This window comes from Carettochelys insculpta, chromosome 1, assembly GCF_033958435.1.
Source record: "Carettochelys insculpta isolate YL-2023 chromosome 1, ASM3395843v1, whole genome shotgun sequence".
Lineage (NCBI taxonomy): Eukaryota > Metazoa > Chordata > Testudines > Carettochelyidae > Carettochelys > Carettochelys insculpta.
This window is the reverse complement of record NC_134137.1, coordinates 120,221,062-120,246,140: the sequence shown is the minus strand read 5'-3', so window position 1 is coordinate 120,246,140 and position 25,079 is coordinate 120,221,062. Positions and strand designations below refer to the sequence as shown.

Here is a 25,079-nt window from a genome sequence, read left to right as displayed (position 1 = left end):
TGGATGGCAGGAGATAAATCACTTGATCATTGTCTTCTGTTCTCCTTCTCTGGGGCACCTGGCATTGGCCACCGTCGGCAGATGGGATGCTGGGCTGGATGGACCTTTGGTCTGACCCAGTATGGCCATTCTTATGTTCTTATGTTCTTATATACAGGAAGGAACAATAGCTGCTGCTGCCAGTTGTTGCCAGGATACTCCTGCATCCAATTCCAGATGTCTACTGGAAACAAGTTAAGCGGAATCAGGGAAAAGAACAGCCCGGATGGGAACTGAGTCTGTCCAGTGCAGATGGTTATTAGAACTATGGTTAGAATAAGATAGTACATGTAAGCATTTTTAGTGTATTAAGTTTAGATTGTGTGTTCTGTTCTGTTTAGTAACCTACATTGTTCTGTCTTACTTCTCAGGATCACAAATCCTACCATCTATATTTAATACAATCACTTGTGTTGATTAATAAACCCAGTGTAAGTAATCGTTACTTGGAGGGACAAGGAGTCTGTGCATATTACCCAGAGAAAGAGGCAGCACATGACCTTACTCTGTTAAGACTTTACATAGAATAAGATGAATTTATCTGGGGTTCAGATCCCAATGAGGCTGTGTATTTAGGAGCTGAGCCAAATCCCTTTGGCCGACCCTTTCCAGAGCAGATCTGAGCTCAGTGTTTCTATTATACAGCAAAAGGGTGTGACCCCCATCTAGGTATCAGTACTGGTGGCATCTGAAGGGCCTGGCTCAGCATGATTGAGTTGAGGGGCACCCAAAGGGCAGGAGAGTAGGTTCACTGGTCCTTCAGCACGTCACGTGACAAGCCCCAAGCGGGCTCAGCAACTGAACCCGTCACAGTGGCCTGCAACTTCCATACTATCTCCCCCTTTTTTTCCCCTAGCTTGGGACCCTTCCATGGCCATGTCTTTAACAAAGAACCCTGCTCATTCTATTTTTTCACTCATCCTGCCTCTGAGGATCTCATGGATTCGGAAGGAGGGTTTTGTTTTGATTTTTAAGTTAGCGCTGCACAAACTCTGCGTGGGCTAGCAGCTGAGCAGAGATGCTGGTCCAGGCTTTTGAATGGAGGGATGCAGGAAGGAGGAGAGCATAGTGCATGTTAAAAGAAATCACCAAGTTTTCAGCTCCCGGGAGCTCTGCCACAAACAACACATTTTCTATACTCCCCATTCGCTTTGGGTGTCGTTGGTCCCACAGCTGGGTAAATCTTTCAGAGATGTAATTTGATCTCTGTCCCTATGAAGTAATCCGTTTCTATAGATTACATAATCCTTCCCACTCCCTGAGTGGACTAGGTTTGAATTAATTTTCATATGAGCCCCATGTCTCAGGGTTAGAGGCTGCTGAGTCTCACGTATCCCACAGGGATCAGCACACTACCACCTCCCACTCCACCGCCTTCCCTGGACTCACAGAGGGAGCTCTCGGCAGGGTTGGGATCTGTGCAGAAGTTGTGGGGACCCCAGGCGTTGACTTTTGCTTTTGCCAGTGGGTGCTTTTTGCTGCCCCCGCCCCTGTGTGAGGAGCAGGCAGACATTGAGGGGAAGAGGGACGTGCCATGAAGCAGCAGGCAGGGCTTTGTGCAGGGAAGGAGAGGCTGAACTGTGTCCTTGGGGTGCAGTGGTGGGATTAAGCTGGCCTCTTTTAGGGTGCTTGAGCCATCAAGTTAGGGCCTATGATGGAGACTGTTTTACCAGCATTCCACATTGAGTGGGGACATGGTGGGGTGGGAAAAGAATTGTCTGCATAGCACCCCCACGGCAGTTATGGCAGTAAATTTATACAGGTTTAGGGCTTTACCTAGGGTAACGCCTTTCCCAGGACAGCCCTTGTGCAGGTCCTTTTAAGTGAGATCACCAGGGCGACCAGCAGCATCCCTTAGAGCAGGGCTGAGCAAACTCTTTACACAGGGTCCCACTTTTCATTCCTGCAATTAGCAGGCCCTCCCACCCCACAACCTGTCTAATGTAATCCAAACCAATGGAATTTTCGGTTATGTTCATATAACAAAAAAACCTTTTTGGAACAAGTAAGAAAATAAGCACGTAAAATGTAAAAACTTTATTGAGCGGTATATAAATGTGAATACACACACATAAAAACAGTAACATAGTTTGACATTTTCAATGAGATGGCTGAGCCTGAGACCCAGCAGATGATCCTGCTGTGCCCCCTTAGGAAATTTCACACCCCCCCCAGGGACCCTGCCCCCTGCTTTGTGCCAGGAAACAGAGTCAGGCCCTAGGTGGCCAAGGAGCTGGCTAAGAGCTAATGCTCTTGTGGCTCCCCTGTCATTTGTTAAGTAGGGGTTGGATCCCCTGGCACATACTGCGTAGAGGTCAAAACCTACCCCAGGTCGAACAATTTGGTGGGAACTCCACAAAGACCCCTTCTGGAGGTCTTAATCTCATATGGGGCAACTTGCAGCTCCAAATTTTTGCTGATCAAAATGCTAGAAAAATTGATATTTTAAAGGCAGGGAACAAAAAAAGTATTGAACATTCATGACTATGGGATTACTAATCAAACAAACAAATCAACACCAAAACAGAGTTGCACCTCTTTATAAGGAGTCTGCCACCTTGTTAAGCAATTATTCATTTTAAGTTGAGGGGAAACACCCTATACTTATTTTTCAGCTTGGCAGAGAGCAAATGCAATGAGTCAGACTCAGCTGTTCGGTAGGACACAGATTTTTTTTCTAGTTTTAAAAGAGATTTTTGTTCCTATATATTTACTGAATAAGTATAGATAACAGTTTATTTTGTGCTGATGTACAACAGTATTGCATTTCTATAGAAGTACCTAAAACTTTCAAAGTAATACTAAATTTATGATTATTGCCCACAAAAACAAACAAGAGTCATACAGCATTTTCAAAAGAGAAACAAACAGATATATGGTGAATATGACTTCTTTATACATTTTTTTTCTATGGACTGTACTCCAGTTTAATTTACTAAAACCAACAAGATATTTTGTTTCCATGAAACACCCAGTTATTTAGTATCAAATGTTGAAGATTTACTTGCAGCATAGTTTTGCAAGAGTAATCTCTCTGCCTTCTTTAGCTTTTCAAAGCTTGTGTATGCATGTGCGTAAGAGTTATTTGGAGGATTAGACAGAATTTGAAAATTCTCTGTTTAATGTCCCTAATGTCCCCTGGCTAATTTTATATAAACTATATGTGTAAATTAGTCTTGTCTTTTCACTGTCAGCTCCAAATGTCATTGTAGCTGGAGAGTGTTTGTCCAAAACACCCTAAACTTCCTTACAGATCAATCTGAAAAACTGTAAATCAGGAACCCAAATTGAAATCTAAAAAACAATTTTGTTTCATGAAATCCTTTAAATCAAAGAGCATATTGCTCTAAGTGCAAGTATGCATGATAAAACCTTATATTAACTCATTAAGAAACAGTACAGTAACTCTCAGAGGAAATAGCAAGCTGTTGGAAGAGTTTCAGCTGAAATATTTGAAAGACTGAATGCTTATTTTTGAATAAGCTGAGTGCACAAAACATAATGCTAAATGAATTCAATATAATTAAAAAGTTTCTCCCAGTCTCTTCATGAGCCAGCCGGTTAACTTTGACACTTTTGTATACACTCCATATTTGCCTTTCCTCGCACACCCTTCTCCCCAGCTGACTATACCAGTAACAAAGTAAGTGTCCTTGTATTTAGTTACATGGGGGCCTCCACTATCTCCCTGACATGCATCTTTACTTACATTACCATAGCCAGCACAGAACATATTTTCGGTGATCCTAAAGCTACTGGATAGCTTGCAGGAATTTCTATCAATATAGGGGACTTCAAGCACTTTAAGTTTGGTGGATAACCGTCCATTTTCAAAGAGGCGCCCAAAACCACTTACTCTTCCAGATTTTTGATTCATCAGAATGTCATTAGCAAAGTCCACATCAGGAAGGCATGCTGGGATAATATACCTAGAAAACTTGATAGGTTCCTTTAATTTTATAAGGGCTATGTCATAGTCATAAGTTGCCAAAACAAATTTACCGTGTACGAATACTTTTTCCACTGAGTAGATCGCTTCAGAGTTTTCTTCCTTTTCTCTATCCACTTCCCCTGTAAAAGATCATTAAAAATATAATCATTATGATACACAGCATAACAAATCTAAACACTTCCTTGAAAAACTAAGAGGCCAATACTGCATCGTCTTGCTTGTTGTGTAGTCTTTTCTTATGCGCAACTTAGATGAGCAATGCACCCAGCCTGATTTGGGAGCAAGCTACACATTTAGAGGTGACTACAGAAAATGCTATGCAAGTTGTGAGTTAGGACCATTATGTTAAAAAGGGTGATTTCATTTAGAAATGTACTATAATATTTTGTGCTCAATTGCCTACCACTTGAGCCATATAGAAAAGGGATTCTCACAAGTGCAAACAGGACTTGACCTTTTATTAGGGATCTGTGCAGCTGCAAACCATTCTGTACACAAATAATTTAGAAGTACGGTTTCCTTGTGTTTCAAAATTCCTAAACATTTTCACCCTCACAGCAAAATAACAGAATTGCACACATTTCACTGTTGATGAGCCGGCATGAGGTTTCTCTGGGAACTGGACTGGTTGAGATTTTGGGTTTGACAATGTTTATGAATTTTTTGACTTGCTGTTTGAGAAAGAGTCTGATTTGCTTTTGTTGCATGGGTACAAATTATTTTGGGTGCCTATACCCTGCAATGTGTTCTTTTTCGAAAATTAAAACAGATCACTGTTCGGCTAAATTTTGTCAAATATATACTTAATTGCCTTCTTGGTGCTATGTCACGAATTCTCATATAGTCTGAGGCCTTTTTCCTAAGCTAAGGCTTTTGGCTAAACAGCAGGGGCAGCCAGAAGCTGGGAAACATAGGACACTCCCTCACACGCCCAAAGCAAGTAACACTGAAATAAGGCAATTTTGGGCTATTAGAAAAGTGAGGCAATCTATCACCTCCATAATGGGAAGAGCCTAGAAGATATAAAGAAAATTTCAGAGGCTAGCTTCCTGTCTGACAATGACCCATGTACCTATAGTTGGGGTTGTGAAACCATCATTTCTTTACTGCTTTGTGATTATGCTTCCCACTTCTCTGTTGCTTACCTGTGCAGCCTCTGGCTGGTTCTTTGTTTCTGTCTGCTGCATAATTAATTTTGCTGGGTGTAAACCAATTCAGGTGGTGGGGGATGATTGGTTAGTTAATCATGTTATAATGTGTTTGGATTGGTTACTTAAAATGATTGGTTAAGATATAGCTCACAATTAATGCTTTCTGCAAGCTAATCCCAATAAACATCACATTTGTCTGCGTCTCTGGATTCAGGTACTGTTGTTCTCACACCAGAAAAAAATGGGGATGTGGGAGGGGAAAGGGACAAGCCCTCTAACAACTAGGCTTTATTTCATTCATTTTCTTCTGGTTATTACCAGACAGATTACTCTCATCCCTGAGCTCCCAAAGCCAACTTTATCTCCGGCTGATGAATAGTTCCCTGCCTGTACCCAAAGGAGACCAATAGAGAAGAATGTGAGGCTTTCCCTTACCAGGGATTAATATATTATTGTCACTGGACTATGGATTTCTATTGGCCCAGCAACACAGAAGCAGATCATGCCTCAAACTTATCACCCATATAAGGTTGCTGAAATGATCAGAACATTATACTGCCAACAAAAAGACAAGAGATTTAGATACAAACAAAGGACTTGTCTACATGGAGGCACTTGGAAAGTTAAGACAAATTAGCTAAAACTGTGATGTTAATGCATAAAACATGTTAAACCTGAGAATGCATAGTCTCATTCAGAAGTAAAGTGGCCTTAATTAGCTGAAAGAAGATTAAGCGAAGATAAATTCACAAGTATATAGACAAACTCTGTGATTTCAGAGTTTCTGGCTGGTAAAAAGGGTGAGGTTTCTGAAAAGGTAATATTCTTAGTATTGGGGAGAGAAAAAGGAGAGGTAAAATTGCAAGAACTATTATTCGTTATCATTTCCACATAGTTCATGATCCAGAAAAAGAAACACTGTTGCCAACTACAAAGTGAATCAATCATTCAATACCAGCCCAGGGAAAAACAGATGCAACCACACGAGCTGACAAGACATCATGCAAAGCTCTGAGGAAACAAACAGAAGGCATCTCGTATATGGAGATTAGATTGTCACTAACACCTGTTCTTGGAAAAAGGATAAAATAATAACACTCGCTTACCAAGAACAACCCTAATTATTTTAGATTGGTTTATGCAGTGAGCTGCAGTAAGTATATAAAATTGGTTCAAAATTGTCCCTCCACAAAACCCTTCCATGTCTTCATTTAGTAGAAGAGCCTAAAATGAGAAAAATGGATCACACTGGAGAATATGCAAAAACAAGAACTCATAAGTAGCTGGTTCAAATTAAAACGTCTTTTCTTTAATAGGTAACAGCTTTTTACATTCCATACATATGTACATATAATGACAGTACACACTAGCGTGCGATCACTTATTTGTATCTGCCCAGCTACAGCACATATACTCACCTTTCTAATTGTCAAACAACCTCCTAACTCCACCATCAGAAGCAAGCTCCCCGTAGACCAGGACTCACCCGCTCAAACTGGCATCAGACACTGTCCAAACAATGACACTCAGCCCAGCTGAGAGCACACCTTTCAAGTTCCAAGAGCACTACCAGACATGCCTATCAGCATCTAGTTACACCAATCGTCATCAGAAAAAAATGTGGGTGAAACTGGACAATCACTGCTTTCTTGAATGAACTCCCATGAAAAAAGGACACAACACAAAAACACCATATCACTAATGAGTGAACACTTTTCGCAAGGCTGTCACTCTATAGCTGACCTCTCAGTCCTCATGCTCAGAGGAAACCCTGCACAACACTTCTAAAAGAGGAGCCCAAGAGCTTTAATTTATAACCTTCCTTAAATCTAAAAATCATGGACTGAACAGAGACACTGGATTTATGGTTTGTTGTTATAATCTGTAACCCCTAACGCCCAGTTTGCTGCCTCCAGCCCAGTGCTTGTTTGTTCTTTTCCCCCGCTGGCTGGAGAGCTGTTAACGGGCCACTTCACCTTTTGCTTAAAATATATGTTAAGAATTAGTTCCACTGTATATTTAACTGTGACACTCTGTGTAGGTCTCCCAGACCAGAAGAAGAGCTCAGTGAAAGTTGGAAAGCTCGTCTCTCTCACCAGAAAAGGTGAGGCAATAAAAAAATTTTACTACCCATCTTGTTTCATGGGTCCAACACAACTAGAACAGCACTGCATATCTTTCCAATGTAAGCTATAACACCTATATAGTTACCTGCCATGGGCATTCTCCAGGCCAACAGTCCTCACCACCTACTATTCTCACTTGATGCTTTGGAGACCCTTTAGGTATATGAGCATTTTCTGTTGTATTAGGAGCTTCTGCTTCATTCTGAAGGTGAACATTGAGGCTGTCTGTGACGTTGGTGACGTTCTTGTGGCTTGTCCCATTATTGACATACAGTTCATTGGGTTTGCCATCTTGCTCACTGCCACTGATACCCAGTGAAATCACTGACCTCTTGTTTCTCTTCACATACACTTTCCCACATGGAAAAGGCTCTGCATGAACAATAAAGTAAATGTTTGATGGAGCAACAATATGGTAACTTTAGACATTTAAATGTACACTAGTCCCTTCGTGACAGCTAAGCTGAGAGGCAATTTTCATGGTTAGTTAGCTCAATATGTGACCTTTCTTTTTTCTTATATTTATTTGCAAAGTTCAAGTACATTTATTAATGTTTGGTTTTAAATCCTGAGCATACAATTTCAGCACATTTTTTTAAACATTCAGAAGTTCAGTTTTCATAAGAAGCCCTCTAGTAAAAAAGTGTGTGTCTGTGAGGGAAGAAAATGATTTGTACAGAAATAAGTGTCACCTATAGTATTTCAAAAGTCTGTATGAACAATAGAAATACAAATGAGCAAAAAGAGCATCAGTGTCTTTTACAGGTTCCATGAAAATTTTCAAAATAAAGCACTTGGTTGCAAGATACCTCAAAGCCCAAGATCAGAATGGACCAAAACCAACCATATTTCTGTAGTGCTAAAAATTGTCCAACAGCACCTCAGTAGATTCAAAAAGAAGAATATTGGCGTTTGACAGGAGTTGTTATAGAAAGATTCTGAGAATAGGATGGATGCAGAAGGTCACCAGTGAGGAATTATATAGGAAGATACAGCCGAAAGAGAACCTGCTGCAGAAGGTTATAAAACAGAAGCTACCACTATCTGGGCATATTTGCAGAATGAATGATAAACGAAAAATCAAGACCCTGGTATTCAGCATAATGGACGGTTCAAACAGGAGAGGCAGACCCCACAGAGAATGGTCAGATGATGTAGTAGATTGCTGCAGAGCTAGTCTACAGAAACTAAGCCACTCTGCACTGGACAGGGAAAGATGGAAGGAAATAGTGAGAGAGGCATCAGACACCAACGGGCGCTGAGCCCACGGTTATTGATGATGGTGATGACCTCAGTTTTATGCACAGGGATCAATTTCTAGAGAGACAACACTGAGCAACCAATTTCACTGAAATTATACTTTTCAAATATTTAAAACAAAATGCTTTCAATTATTTAAATTATGATTGCGATCCACTGTTACAAGATAAGCATCTGGTTAAATGTTATATTTTATAACTCACATGACTCCTTTGGAACTTGTTTTTGATTTAGCAAGGATGGCATAACAAGTGGAACGTGCATACTGCTTAAATATATTTTTAAACATAAGATTCATAATGCGTGGGGAATACCACTATTGCAGGTAAGCAGACTTGGTTGTTTCAGCAACAATGTCAGCGTATATTAATTTATAAGGTTAATCTGTATGAGTGGACAAAAGCAGTATATAAACAGTATTTAGTGTACACTTTTTAAAAATGAAGCTCTACTTGAGAGGAGAAACTGTTTAAATGAGAAACAATTGCAAACATAATTTTCTGTCACCAGTCTTCTCTGTGCATTCACACAGTCATTATGGGCCACATCTCGCACAAGGATGATTGTCTTCAACTCCCATGGAGGTTGGTTTGAGTGAGCTCACCACCTCCCATAATCACATGCAGGAGGCCTAAAAAAAGTGCACTCAGCCTTGCCAGTGATAAGTCCAAATCCATCCATGCCACCAAAGTGCTTGGTTTTCAATATGCTATAAATCTCACCACCACATGCAACATACCGTGCTAGCACAGGATCCCCAGCATGTAAGGCCTAGAATAGTACCAGATCGCTGAGATTGAAAGCATGCTTATTAGACTTTAACTGGATTGTGTCAGGTACATGGTCCACAGTTTCCCATATACTGTCAGCCGGGCTCGGCTGTACAGCTGGGCATGGGAATCCTCTCCAAGGGTCAACCCATCCTCATTAAAAATCTTAGACTAATAGAATTGAAAGGAACCTCAAAACGTCCTCAAATTCAGTCCCTTGCACTCTTAGCAAGCAACGTCTGGGACAGGAGTCAGCAACCTTTCCAGGGCAAAGTGCCCAAATTTGACCTTCTGACCTTTATGTATGGTCTGAGTGCTGGTGACACTTTCTACAGTCACCAAGGCTATATCTAGATGGCAGGTGCTATTTTAGGATACCATGGTATTCTGAAATAGCTGCCTGCATCTATGCAATGGGCCTGTTATCTCAAAATGGTTTTCGAGATAATGAGCGAGCTATTCTAGCATCCCTGTACACCTCATTGCATGAGGATTCCAGGGATGCCTCAAAATAGGGATTTATTTCAGCATGTGGTGCCGTTGAGATAGTGCCATGCACCAAAATAGCCTATTTAGAAATCTACTTAAAATAAGCAATGCAGTTTGCACAGCACACATCAGCTAGCTTATTTTGAGGCTAGGGCTCCATCTAGACATAGCCTAACAGTCCTGCTTACAACTGCTTCATTAATAAGTTATTTAAGATGCTGAGCTTTACCATTTAGATGGTGGTTGGTAGCATTAGCTGGTCTTTCATTAATCCACAGATGGCATGGCTTTGAGCAAGCTCCCGCCTGCACGGGGGAGGAGGGGTGGGGCTGAGCTCCCACCTTGTGTGCTGAGGACAATCAGCTCGTGCCTCATTCTTGGCACGCTTGCTGGGGGGTTGCTGACCCCTGGTCTAGGATCATCCCTGACAGGTGTTTATGTAATCTGCTCTTAAAAATTTCCAGTGATGGAAATTCCACAACCTCCCTTGGTTTATATCCTCAGATATAAAGACACCTTCAGGACCACTTTCTTAAGTGAGTTCAAGACAGACATTAAAACCTGGGAACTCATTGCACTGGGCAGACCCAGATGGAAGGGACTGTGCTCTAAGACCATGTCCACTTTTGAGGAGCGGTGTGTGAGGTCTTTGCAGGAGAAGAGAGCTCTGCAGAAAGCCAGCAGCTCAAGCCTCCGCACCCCGCCCCTGACAAATGCCCTTGCAAGACTTGCAGCCATATTTCCAACTCCCCAGTAGGCCCCATTTCCCATGTGAGGGCCAATAAAAGCAAACTGATCCAGAACTCGAGTCAGTCTTAGTGGAACTCTCATTTGTGAAAGCAGTGGTGGAACCCATTATCAACATATTGCTTCTTACCTGTTGGCATACAAGATTTTCCATCTTCTCCCAGAACGTAGCCAGTGGCACACAGGCACACAACACCATTTCTGGCAGGTCTGCAGAAGTGGTCGCAATCGCCATTGTTCACTTTGCAGTATTTGATTATCACTGTACAAAGACATATTTGTGTGCAAATAACAAAGACACGGTGACTTTGTGCAGGCACAAGCAGTCGATAATGCTTGTAAATGTCGGCCAGAGCCTTTGCCTTTTTGTTTCCGAGGTTTCAAGCACGCCTCCATCAGATATATTATTTATGCATATTTTCCTCATGTTTTGGGCACTATCCCAGCATGCTAGGCTGGGTGATGGTAGACATGATATTCCTCCATCCCTCTCTTCCTCTTTCCCTATGTAATTCATATCCCTCACTGTTCTCCCAAAACCTACTCCCCAACCTCAATTCCAATAGCATTCCAATAGCTTTCTCCCTTCTCTCCCAGCATTTGTTAATGTCACAAGATCACAAGGTAAATAAATAATTTTGTCTGGTAGGCTATGTCTACACTACATCCTATGTTGTCAATATTTACATTGCTTGGGGTGTGAATATTCCACCCCTGAATGACATAAGTTACACTGACATGATGACTTAACTGCTTAGTGCGCTGGCCTCCTAAGGCAGGTACTGCCGGTTTCCCACCCATCAAAACTTTCCATCCCTAACTTCTATCACTTATTCCTTAACTATAAGGGAATGAGAACTATTTTCTACTCATTCGCTCTTCGAATATTTCATCACCATCCACCAATAAAAACAGAAACCTACCAGATTCACAGTTTTTGCCCTGATATCCTTCCAAGCACGTGCAAGTGTAAGAGCCAATTCCATCTTTACACTGTCCACCATACTGACAAGGGTTGGGTTTGCACTGGTCCCCGTCTACAAAAAGAGGCCATGACAGCTTTTAAAATACATAAAACATTTTTTACTGAGATTTGAAGTATTCCTGGAGGGGGAATTTTGTGATTGTCTTTTTTGCTACTTTATATATAAACTGTTATCTTGAGATAATCTCATGAGATATACTATTACATTTCTAAAAGGCAACTAGGGTAACAGTAAACAATGACATGTAGAATACATACAGTTTAGCATCATGCACTAGCATTATCATCAAACACATGTATTATGTTCTTCTTTGTATTTAATTGATCATGTGCAAAGCTAGCCAAAACTTGGCATTTCCAGTCTGTGAAAAATGTCACGCTTTTTACGTTTGGTTTCATTCCTGTTCAGAACAAAACCAAGACGTTCAAAACTTCCCACAAAGCAGAAGTTCCCTACAATTTTCAGTTTGGAAACACCAACATGAGATATATCAAAATGAAACATGCTCCCTGCAGACTCCGGCAGGGGCTGACTGAAATTTGCATGATTATTGTCATTTTCATGACTGCCCAACTCTGAGCAGCAGTTGTGAAGGTGACAGGATTCCTGTGTAAACCATTCTACAGACTGCCTTGGCTGGCTCCCTGGGCAGCCCACCTGTCAGGGCAGTTGGCTCAGTAGGTTGCAGGAGTTTGACAGTCCAGGGAGGCAGCTGATCTGGATGTTTGAGATCCCTTGGGCCCCAAGCCACAGCATTAACCATGTGCCAAGGCTGCCCCAGAGCAGCAGCTTGTGAAAGCATGTCTTAGGATTTCCAGGCTCCCAGCTCTGCAGAAGGGAATCATGGAAGCCTTGAGAACCCCAACCCTCTGGGATCCCAGACTTAATTAGACTCAGGAACCTAGTTTGACATTTCTGGTTGGATCCTGGACTCTTAGGGCTTCTAGTCTGCCCAGCAGAAACCTCGAGTCCATGAGAGCCATGGCTCAAGCTTCTTAGAACTTCCTGACTCCCTGATGCAGAACTGGGTGTTGAGCCAGGTTACAGCACTTGCTCCCAGGCTTCTGATCCTTGACAAGGAATCTGAGAGGCCTGGGCTCCCCAGCAGCCCTCCAGGTAAACTGTGCTTCAAACATGTGGTTCTTTGTAAGTTCATGAAACCCAATATGCATGGGTGTGGACTTCCCATCGTGGCAGGAGGTGCTTGACTCCTTGTCTGCTCTATGCCTGGCCCCCAGTGTTTCCACCAAGCCCCCCACCCTTCCTTTTTCCACCCCTGCCCCACCTCTTCTTCCCAGTATTCCCGATCCCTGCTCCTCCCTCTTCCCCCAGGAGTCTGAGTACTGCAATTCAGCTGTTTGCAGCACTGTGAAAGTGCTGGTAGGAGGGGGAGGAGTTGCTAAATTCAGGGCCACCAGCAGGTGGGAGATGGGGATGGGGAGGAGTGAGGAGGTGATCTTAGTGTCAGGGGGTGCTCTGCACCCACTAATTTTTCCCCATGAGTGCTCCCATCCTGGCCACCCATGGAGGCAGTGCCTATGCTGATATGTCTCTGCAAAATATTTTGGGTTCCAGTTGGCATTTTGTGACAAAAGGCTGTTAAGAGTCTCCTGACCAGCACTACTCCTGTATACAACCACACACATAGACAAGACTGTTCAGACCGCACTCTCGCATGACTCGGAGTGAGTCTAGACTTACGGGAAGATCGACGTGCTGCGGTCGATCTTCCACCGTTCAGTTTCGCACGTCTGGTGAAGATGCAGCAAAAAACGACCGCTCTCATCTTGGCTGTTGACCCCTGTGCTCCATGCTACCACCTGGACTATGGGTCATCAACACAAGACTACCAAAGCTCGGACTACACTAAGGAAGACAGTTGATTCTGACACATTGATTCTAGCTACACAAATGCCATAGCTAGAGTTGCCTATCTGAACTTAACTGTGCTGCCTAGTGTAGACCTAGCCTCACACCCTGTTTCACACACATGCTCGGTGCACTTGGTTGTTGGTGCCCAGAGAGCTGATGTAGTTCCAAGGTGTGATCTGATATTGTTTAAAGTGCCCAAGTGTGACTACTGCAGCATCTTTAGATGGACACAGAAATGTTTCCTACTAGACACCCTACTGTGTTGTGATAATAATGCAGATGTTCAAACTGAAGTAAAACTCCCCCAGCAGATTAAATTATTTTTCAGACAATCGGTAAGTCCATTTTAAAAATGGCTAGGTGGTAAAACCTATTTGAGGGTTGCAGGGAAGTCCAGGTGCTTCTTTGGTCTCATTAAAAAAGAACAAAAATAACCCTTGGAGTTAGGCAAGGGAAGGTTTGACTGAGTGAACAAAGGAGAGGAGTGATGGAATAAGGTGGCAGCAGATGAAGACTTTGCGCTCCTATTTAAAGCAGGAAATTGTAATTTGTCATGTCCCAAGGTTTGAGAGTGGTGTGTGTTTTGAGAAGTGTGCTTTAGGTTTGAGGGTGGGAACCTAAAATTCCAAACCTAAGCAAAAGGGTGATGCGCTGCTGAATTCCTGTGTACTGAATGCTCCTGGTTTAATAAATTACTAGAACAGTAATGGTCACCCTGTAAATATTGTTGCAAACCAAGGCCTCTATGCTGCTTACCTCATAGCCAACAAGTTTTTTTTTTGAATAAGTGTGAAGTGTGTTGGAATGTGTTGCAATATATATACATTATTGTTGTAATATATATACTCATTATGTTGTAATATATATTCTCCGAGGTTTAAGGAAAAAGTATACTTTTAAGAAAGAAGTACATCTTACCTACATATTTATTCCAGAATTCTTCCTAATGAGGAAAAACAACAGTTTGACAGAGATTAGTGAATCAAACTTGAGAACAGAAGCTTTCATATTAGTATACTATACCAAAGATATTTAGAACTTCTTAAGGTAGATGCAAATATAGGTTCTTGCAGTGCAGTGTTAAACAAAACCATGAAAGCTAGACATTTTTGTATTAGTGAAAGATGAGCTACTCAGATAATAAGCTGATCCCAGAGGATGGCTTTAAGTGTACAAAAAAAAAGATCACCATATAGAACAAAATTAGCAACACTACAACCTATGGTGGGAGAATAAGATACATACAATGTTTTGTATCTAAAAAAGCTGTGTTCCCACACAGATAGACCCTCTCTTGTCCACTACTCTAGGCACCTGACCAGTGCCCCATGAAAGAATTTGCTGGACCACAGGAGGTCAATATTGTGTAACATGTTACCCACACTTCCACTGCTTGTTGGGCTCTTTGCCTGTACTTTTTAAATGAGAATCTGTCCCTTAATTGTGTAAGGCTGCCAGCAGCAGAAATTGAACCTGTAACCAGAAGGGCTTAGGCCCTCTGCTCTACCACATGAGCCAAAGGCCAGGAGGCTCTCAGTGAAGGCAGAGACTTCACTCACCCTAATATGGGGTCAATGCCTCTGGGTACTACAATTATTTTACACAAGCAGTGTTAGAAATGACCTAAGTGGGGTAACTGTCTAAACTAAACAGATCAGAACCAGGCAAAACTGAACAGGAGGCTTTAACACAGTGTGATGTGGCCAGACCTGACCTAGGACTGGAGGCTTCTTTTTATTGTACATTTCACTTTGCTCCTCTGGTGTTATAAAACTATACTTTGCCATTCCACCCACTTCTAATACTTAAAGTAGAGAGAGCTTGAAATCATTCTGCAAGTTTAATGTTCAGAAGTGCCTCATAATTTTGGGATCAGAACCAGAAACGCCTCACAGGGGCCATTCACTCTGGGATGGTGGAGGCCTAATTGTTTCATGATGATTTGTCTTACAGTTTTTGCTGTGTCTTCAAAGGCTTCTCTGGCTTCTTCTTTTGAGCAACGTTCCTCATAACATTCTCTTTCAATATTCCCTTGCTTCAGCTCCTCAAACAAGGAATTAGCACGCTTTGCTCTTCCCAAAAACTTGTTTGCATTTTCTTCCTGTAAAAACACTAAATGGAATAGAAAGCACATGTATCATTTTGAATAGTAACAGAGAGATAGCCATGTTAGTCTATATTCTATCAAAACAAAAAAGCAGTCCAGTAGCACTTTAAAGACTAACAAAATAATTTATTAGGTGGTGAGTTTTCATGGGACAGACCCACTTCTTCAGACTCTATGGTCTGAAGAAGTGGGTCTATCCCACCAAAGCTCACCACCTAATAAATAATTTTGTTAGTCCTTAAAGCGCTACTGGACTGATTTTTTGTTTTGATGTATCATTTTGAAACTGATGACACAGACCTTCATTGGAAAGGATTTGATAAATTCACTCAAAAAAACAAAAACAACAACAAAAAACAAGAACAAAAACCCCCAAATCCACAATAACAAACCCTAAATCTACGTCAAGGTACCATTACCCCAAGCAGAATAAAAGATTCTGGATTATACATATGTCTCAACTCCTTCTGCCAGCAAGGTACACCCAGCATTCCCCCAAACAGCCTGTTCAAATAGGAGCCCCTTGACAGTGTGTGGATGGACCCTGACAGTCTGTCCTCCTCCATTTAGTCTTGAAAGTAATGTGAATTGCTGCGTAAATTTTCTTTATTGCTTCCCTGTTCTAGAGCTAAATGAAGTCTCCCTCACTCCCACAGGGCTGAATGGCCCAAACAAGGCGCCCCACACTGATTCCTCCTGGCTCTCAGGGGCTGCTGTGGCACTGACAGGCAGGTAGATCATGTTTGCCTGCTCTGTTCTGAAAACTGGTGAGCAGGTGGTAGCAGAGGCTGCTTCAAGAGTTTGTTGGCAAGTGGGGGTGGGGGAGGGCAGAGACTTAAGGAGCAGGGGAGAAATGTTCAGAAGGGGAGTCAAGGAGGTCATGGGTAAGACTGTTCCAGGAGCCACCCTCACTCTCCAACAACTCCAAGCTCTTATCCCCTACATCTTCCAAAATTCCCTTGTGCTGCCATAGAATAGAATAATAGAATCCTAGGGCTGGAAGAGACCTCAGGAGGTCACTGAGTCCAGCCCTGCACCTACTAGACCTTACAGTTGACTTCGGGTATGTAATTCTCACCAAAGCAGGACCAACCCTAACTAAATCATCCCAGCCAGGACTTTGTCGAGCCAGGATTTAAAAGCCTTTAGGGATGTAGATTCCATCACCTCCCTTGTTAACCCGTTTGAGCTTCACCACCCTCCTAGCAAAGGAGTTTTTCCTAATATCCAGCCTAGACCTCCCCCCACTGTAACTTGAGAGCATTGCTCCTTGTTCTGCCTTCCATCACTACTGAGGGCTTGTCTGTGATAATATAGTATATGGAGATACACATCTCAGAGAGCTGGAAGGGACCTTGGGAGGTCATCAAGTCCAGTCCCTTCACCAGGGCCAAGCACCACCACCTCCTTCTTTTTTTTTTTTTTTTAAATCTATTTACCCAAGACCCCTAAATGGCCCCCATTGAGGATGGAGCTCATAGCCTGGGTTTACAAAGCCAAAGCTCAGATCGCTGAGCTATCCCTCCCACATGCTTACCAGGAGATTGACCTGTTCAGGGTCGATCTTCCGGAGTTTGATTTCACACATCTGGTAAAGACACATGAAATCAATCTCTCTGGGGCCGGTAGTCAACCCTGTACCCCTGCTCTTGCAAGGAATAAGGGAGATTGGTGGGAGCAACAATCCTGTTGACCTCCCTCAGTGAGTACAGACCTTACAGTCAACTACAGATATGCTGATTCTAGCTATGCAATTGCCTTACCTAGCATTGTGTATCTGCAGTCAACGGTAAGGTCTAGTATAGACCAAGCCTGAGAGAGGCTGCTGCAGGTTCTCCTTTCAGTCCCATTAACACCCCTCTGGGTTGCCCTCAATAATGTCCGCACCTAATTGAAACATCTCAGGGCAAGGAGATTGTAATTGCATTGTTATTTAATTAACAGTGGCTACATAGGAGTATTATGTCTAACACATACGATCGGGGGGGTGGGGGAGGCTTGATCCATTTGCTTTAATAAGAGTGGGGCATCGTAATAAAAATTCCAGAACTGCTGCCCCATGGGTTAAAGGCTGACTGCTATTGAATTAAATCGGAGAGCAGCTCTAGGAGATCCACCATAGCCACTTGGCATGCCTGAGCAGTGCCATTTCAGCCAACGGGGCAGCAATTCATGCACATAGATCATTCTATTACCACCAGAGACAACAATCCCACCCCACAGGGAGAAACATTGAGTATACTAACCCTCCCCCGTTACTGGGCTGTAAACACTGCCTGACACCCTCATAGGTTTCAATATGTTTATAAACATACTGAACTCAGAAAGCACGTTCGTCACACAGCAGCTCAGTAGCAGAGCTGGGGCCAGAACCCACATCTTAGAGACTTATGCCCTACCTGGCGGACCATGCTGCCTTCCTTGGCATAGCACATTGAGTTCCTGGACTGTTTTGTTGTAGGGCTGATTAATAATTAGGTAATTGAAGATTTCTAGTAACTATGCACTTTAATTTCCCTTTGTGATAATAGAAGATGGTTAAAAGGAGGCAGGAGAAAAACTGTTTCCCTTAACCACTGAAGAGAGGACAAGAAACAAAAGGCAGCAAGGAAGGTTTAGGGTTGGGCTTTAGGAAAAACTTCCTCTCAAAGGCCGTTTCTACACAGGCCACGGCCTTCAGAAGTGGCATGCTAATACAGGGAGCGAAAGATGCTAATGAGGTGCGGATGCAAATTCCACATGCCTCATTAGCATAATGTCATGTGATTTGGAGTCCGGAAGACAGTTGTTCCCAAAAATATTTGGGAAGAAGGGGCCTCCGGAAGAAAGACTTCCTTCCAGAAGCCCGCCCCCCCAGGGCCACATTTCTACACGATGTTTTGGAGTCCAGAAGAATGGTCTTCTGGACTCCAAATCATGTGACATTATGCTAATGAGGCATGGGAAATTTGCATCCGTGCCTCATTAGCATCTTTGGCTCCCTGTATGATCATGCGACTTCTGAAGAAAGTGGCCTGTGTAGAAATGGCCAAAGTGGTTAACACTGGAATAAATTGTCCGCGGAGTTTGTAGAATCTCCATCACCAGAGATTTCTAAGAGCAGGTTAGATAAACACCTGTCAAGGGTGGTCTAAGGGGTAATACCCAGTCTTCCATGAGTGAAGGGCTTGGACTAAGACGGCGGTCCCTTCCACGCCTGCAATTTTATGATGATATCAACTGGATTCGAGCTGGTGTTTTGTTTTCAGGGAAGATGGTTAGATCAGCCCCCAAGGGCCAGATACTGCCAGCAGTACTCACATATAGTAGTACCTTACTGGTACATGGATTCCCACTGATTTCAATGGGCTTACAACCAGGATGAGTCTCTCACTCTTTGTAAATGTAGCTGGGAGTGTCTGACTAAATGATTTACAGCTCATCATTAACTCACTCTTTTGCTTATCCTTACATTAGGTTTCTTCTGCTCTGTAGTTGCAAAAAAATTAACAGGATACAGATGGGGTTTTAATCCCTAAACACCTTCCCATGAGGCAAGGAATGGAATATTTATGACCTTTTCTGGCTGAGATGCTATCTCTTGCTTCCCTAAATATTCTTTGTTCAAAACCTAGTGAGCTAATTGTTGTTTGCCTGGTAAAGCAAAACCATAGAGAAACAGGCAAAGAGCTTAATTTTTGGAACCTAATTAGGCTAGCAAAAAATTGCCTCAGTGCAGAATCCTTAGAGGATTGTTTTGTACTTCAGAAATATTGGGCAGGTTTTTTTTTTTTTTTTTAAGTATTTTTGCCATCACTAAGTCAAACTCAATAGCACAGAGGACATGAAGAATGGATGGAGAAAAAGCAAACTTCCTGGTCTCTTTAAGATCTGCAGCATAGCCCCACCTTCTGCAGGATCTGAGATCTCAGTCTTTAAGACGGTTATCCTCACAACAGCCCTGTGGAGTAGCATGGTGCTATTTTGCCAGTTTTACAACTGGGAACAAATGCACGAAGTGACTGAATGACTTATGCAAGGTCACATATAGAATCTATGAAAGAGCAAGGAATTGAATCCCTGGCTTCTGGAGTCCCAGGCTAGCTTCCTATGGCCTCATTTGTTATAGGAAACTATCCAAGTACCTGACATCTTGTTCCCAGGAGGCTGCAGAGGATGTACATTCCTCACAAGGTGGTCCAGGTTGAACTTCTGTAATCTGACACTCTCTCATGTGGCAACACCTGTAATCCGGTGATGGTCCTAAAAAGTTTGCTTACAGCCACCAGCCCTAGCTATCAGAGTTCTGTGCTGTTATTTAGCTAAATGTCTTCTCATAGCCCAGTAAACACTAGAAGTGTTGGTAATGCTGCTAGACAATATGGACCTCCTGTTGTCCTGCAAATTCCCTCGTCCCACACCGGTCAGGTCCCAAGCGTGCTAGACAAGAGACCTTCAACCTGTACTGCAGATTTGGGAGTGTAAGCAGTTTGACACTAGTCCTTTTCAAATTAAAATAACAATAACAGCAAAAACAAAGCCCTAAAATGTCACTCTCCTCTTGCTCTCTCCTTGCTCCCACCTCTTATACAGATCTTTATTCTTTTTCCTTCTTCCCCCTTCACTCCATTTTGTTTTTTCTCTCCTCTGCCTGTGGCATTCTCACACAAGCTTAGCTGCCTCTTCTCTGACTCCTTTTCACAGGCTTTGAAGAAAGGGTGGGTGGAGGTTGATACTTTCCGTCCTACTGACTAGAGATGCATTTCATGCTCTAATTAATTTGATGGTTTCCTTTTGCCATATCCCCATGCAGCCCGCCCCCATGCCTGAGCTGGAGGGGATTTTTCCCTTTCCCTTTTAAGTCATTCCCCTTCCTCAGGGCTGCTGGATGGAAGGGGGCTGTCCTCCCAACCACTAGCTTCTGGGTTGAAGGGTAGTTTTCTCCTCCAAGGTGGGAGGGGTTGTTTTAGGATTCCCTCATCTCTGTGGGAAGAGACATTTCCTCTTTTCCTTCTTCTGCAGAGGGGTTGTATCTCCAGGTACTGCCTTATCTTCATGCCTTCACTGGGAAAATTGGAAGCAGGCCCATGACATTAAAACTCCAGGCAAACCAGTTCAAGGGGACAGTGTCTGGCACTGAAATGGATCTCACACACACACTGCACCTATGAACCACTGATAGGTAGTATGTCTGAGACTCTCAAGCATGGGGGAACTCCCCTAGGCTCACTCCACTGCTGTCCTGCCCTGTTAGAGATCATTTCTTGCATAAAACCCCAAACAAGCTTCATAGGCAGAAAAGGTCAAGATTGTCTTACCATTTCCTTCAGCTTGTAGGAGAGCTGCTAGGGACGTGGAAAGCAGTATGAAAAGCATCAGGCCGGCTATGACATGCATCTCTGGAAAACAGTTTTCTCTCCCTCCCTCTCTCCCCACACTGCAGAGCTGTCACTGACCAGGGTTTACTCAATACCAGATTTCCTGTTATGTGCTTTGCTGTGCTGTACTTCTTATCACAACCAGAAGTGTTTATACGGCTTTGAATGTGGATTGTCCAACTCAACGTGCTGATTGGATGGCTGGGCCTTTTTTGGCTCTGTCACAGCCAGAACAGAATTAAAGAACTCTGGAGGCCTAACTTCAGGAAAAATAAAATGTGCTTTTGCTTGCCTCTGGCCCTGACATACAGGAAGCAGGAAAGCTGACTGTATTTATGGGAATAATTGCCTATAGCTTTCCATGCAGGAACACAGGCATACTAAAGGGAAGGAAGATTTTCAAAGAAGTACTTTTATCGGAAATGTAGCATTTTGAAACTCAATAGAAACAAGTCCTCCTGGGTCTTAGCAGTGCACATTGCAGGGTATTCATCCACCAACTAGCATGTTAATTATTCCCAAATTTGTGCCCAAGGCCTAGGATCCATATGAGTGGTTGCATTTCCATTGGTTGGACAGGATCTGAGCACAGACAGAGGATGAAACGCTGTTGCAACTAATGGTCTAATCTGCACTGCTACTTAGTTAAATTCTCTGGAGCAAGTTGTGCAAAAGAACTGGGGATGCTATAGGAGATGGGTTTTGGAAAGCTGTATATTTTCATCAGAAAACCTCTTTGAAAATATTTAATAAGGCTAAGTATCTGGGAAAGCAATCTAATTGGGTGCTTTGTTCTTTTTCAGTATAATAAGGCAAAGCTTTTATAAATAGGGTATAAATAGGCTAGAGAAGGAAAGGCCCTTCTTCAGCACCCTGACCAAAAGTACCTGGATGGCAACAACGTAGGTTATATTTGACTATCTGAATAGGTCTAATAAGCACAATTAGATGGTTTGTTTAAAAGACCACTGTTGTCTTCCATGCTAGTGGCAAGAGGTGTACAGAACTAGGTTTGCCTGCCTTGGGGCATTTCCACTGCCTGGACCATTTGGGGGAGGTAAAAGTGCCTCCTTTTCTCTTGGTTCAGTGGGGAAAAAGTTGAAGATCTCATTAATTCCCTGACACCTGTTTTGACCCCTCCCTTTCCAATCAGACTCAGGTATCCACCCAGTTACCTGTAGTAGGTTTCAGTTGCTTGGGAGACCTTTCTCTTCTAACATCTTCAGCATGAAGGACTGGAACTAGCCAACCCATTTCCAACAATTTCAATAGTTGGGGACTGGGGAACTGGCAGGTAGATCTGTTGCCCTATCTCCCAGTCCCGGTGAGGATCTTTTAAGGCTTAGTTAGCTCTTCCTTTTGTCTGCCAGCATCAGGAGTGAAAGTACCACAGTCACTTCAGACTGTGAAAAGCCCCCGGAGTGTGCTACTTCTCAAGGAAATCCCTACTGTTGGCACTGCAGGATTGTTTCTTGTGCTTGCTCACTGATTTTCTAGACTTTGCCCAGTGAAGCTTTAAATATCACAAGAGATGGGGGTTCCAGGATACACTGTGGGGACTGTTCCTTAATGGAACAAATCACACGGTTAAGAAAATGGTCAGGAGATGTTTATATTTTCACCCCCACTGCATCTAGACAGTCTGTCTGGTGCACCCCATTAAGTGATTGCTTCTTTGGAGTTCACAACTTCGATCTCTCAGGAGCCCACTATCACTCACTGCCTCCTTTACATAGCCAAGAGACACATGGTAACCCCGCACAGTAAAACCCTGAGCTATGCGCAGGTTGTGTTCCTGGGCAACTGTGCATAGTCAAATTTCAGGTAAGTCAGGAGCGGGGTGGGAAGGGGCAAAGAGCTGGCCCAGAGAGCGAGGTGCCCTGCTGCCTTTGGATCCCCGCCCCCCCCGGGCCAGGGCTGTGAGTGATGTGGGGGCTCGGGCAGCTGCAGCAAAGAGGGTGGCGGTTCCATGCGCCCGTTGGCTGGTGCGGCAGCGCTGCCTGCAGCGTTCATCCTGCTGCTCTCGTGGCTCCGGTCTGCGGGACCAGGCAGCTAGAGCAGCAGGGTGAGTGCTGTAGGCAGCGCTGCTGCACCAGCCGGTGGGTGCGTGGAACTGCCACCCTCTGTGCTGCAGCTGCCGAGCCCCTGAAGTTTTCAGATGGGCAGCAGTGAGCGGAGAGGGGGTGGTAGAGGTGCGGCAGGACCCGGCTGGAGAAGCGGCCAGGGCACGCTGCAGGTGGTAGGAGTGCAGCAGGGCCCAGCCCGAGGGTGCAGCAGCCAGGCAGTGACTCTTGATTTTGACTTGCTTTACTTGAAGAAATGTGCAAGTCCAAATAGTGTAAGTTGGGCGGGGGAGGGTCTACTGTAGTTAAAACATCCTTTATAGGTCAGGCCAGCGAGACAACTCACCTTTTCGCTCATTTTTCAGTATGCATTCCCTCCAGTTTGTGGGTGTCGTTCTGCAAAGGAGCAAGCCAGAAGCGAAAAACATTGACAGTGGAGCTGTATACAGAGGCACCATTAGCTCTCTGCTCCAAGGTGTCCTGCCTCAAGAATCCCCAAATAAATTGGATTCACGGTGGTGGCTTAGTTGCCATTGCAAAGTCACGCTTTATGTGCTGGTCAGTATTACCTATTTGCTGCTCTATTTATTAATTTCCAGCTTTCTCTCCAACCAGCGTGATCTGCAGGCTCCTTCTCCCCAGATATATTCGTTTTCATTTTTCCAGCATGGCTCTTCCTTCATTATTTCCTTCCATTTTGTAGTCTTTCTAGGTCCTTTTACAGTATCCCTTTGTCCTCTCAGAAATTTGCTGCTCTTTCCAATTTAAGGGCGCCTACAGTTTTGACTATGATCTGTGTGGTGCTACCTTTGATCAGAGAGGTGCAATATGGATCTCTGCAGAACTCCCCTAAACATCTTCCCATCACAGCACATTACCGTGTATCATTAGTTTACTGTTCTTCAGCCACTCCTTGTGACTGTGCTGCTTGTCAGACTGATTCCAATTAATTTGAAGAGTAAATGATTTTCCTAAATTGTGAGCTATTTTATTTACTTTTCTCCTTTAGTATATTATTTTGTCTTTCTAATGACATTTGGAGACACCTTTTCAAAGGGACCAGAGTGCAGCCTCTCATTGTGGATTCAGAATTTTTCATACACTACCAAATGCAGGTGAAAACAAGCATTGGCACAGGCAACCAGCAGTCGTCTGTTCTACACAGGAGGGCAGAAAATAATGGTCCTTAGCTGGCCTTAAAAAGTTTCAGTCTATACACACACGTGGAAAAAGGCCTGATGGTTTGAGACCTGTTTCTGTACAGGGCTGCACAATAAGCATTGACATTCCCTTTGCTCTCATAAGCTGCGTCTACACGTGCACGCTACTTCGAAGTAGCGGCAGTAACTTCGAAATAGCGCCCGTCACGTCTACACGTGTTGGGCGCTATTTCGAAGTTGAAATCGACGTTAGGCGGCGAGACGTCGAAGTCGCTAACCTCATGAGGGGATGGGAATAGCGCCCTACTTCGACGTTCAACATCGAAGTAGGGACGTGTAGACGATCCGCGTCCCGCAACATCGAAATAGCGGGGTCCTCCATGGCGGCCATCAGCTGGGGGGTTGAGAGATACTCTCTCTCCAGCCCTTGCAGGGCTCTGAGGTCACCGTGGGCAGCAGCCCTTAGCCCAGGGCTTCTGGCTGCTGCTGCTGCAGCTGGGGGTCCGTGCTGCATATACAGGGTCTGCAACTAGTTGTTGGCTCTGTGTATCTTGCACTGTTTAATGAAAGCGTGTCTGGGAGGGGCCCTTTAAGGGAGCGACTTGCTGTTGAGTCCGCCCCGTGACCCTGTCTGCAGCTGTGCCTGGCTCCCTTATTTCGATGTGTGCTACTTTGGCGTGTAGACGTTCCCTCGCTGTGCCTATTTCGATGTTGGGCTGAGCAACGTCGAAGTTGAACATCGACGTTGCCGGCCCTGGAGGACGTGTAGACGTTATTCATCGAAATAGCCTATTTTGATGTCGCAACATCGAAATAAGCTATTTCGATGTTGGCTGCACGTGTAGACGTAGCCATAATGTAATGATGCTATACCAGAGCAAAGTTACCTTAAAGTCAGATGTACCAGGCCCGAATGTGGGTCAATATGATAACTAATTGTTCACAATATTTTATTATTATTTGCTGTAAGAAAAATGAAACTAAGTCTTCAGTAAAGATG

General features: G+C 43.6%; 1 protein-coding gene across 1 annotated transcript; it reads right to left on the bottom strand.

Annotated features, from left to right (window-relative positions):
* Window positions 1–2,076: 2,076 nt before the first annotated feature.
* Window positions 2,077–20,934, bottom strand: F10 (coagulation factor X). The gene is made up of 8 exons (XM_074990683.1): window positions 20,797–20,934; window positions 15,344–15,504; window positions 14,311–14,335; window positions 11,458–11,571; window positions 10,665–10,796; window positions 7,354–7,640; window positions 6,249–6,366; window positions 2,077–4,110 (listed from the first exon to the last, which is right to left on the bottom strand). Exons 1-8 carry the CDS (start codon window positions 20,873–20,875, stop codon window positions 3,563–3,565), a joined length of 1,464 nt encoding a protein of 487 aa, XP_074846784.1. The 5' UTR covers window positions 20,876–20,934; the 3' UTR covers window positions 2,077–3,562.
* Window positions 20,935–25,079: the final 4,145 nt, after the last annotated feature.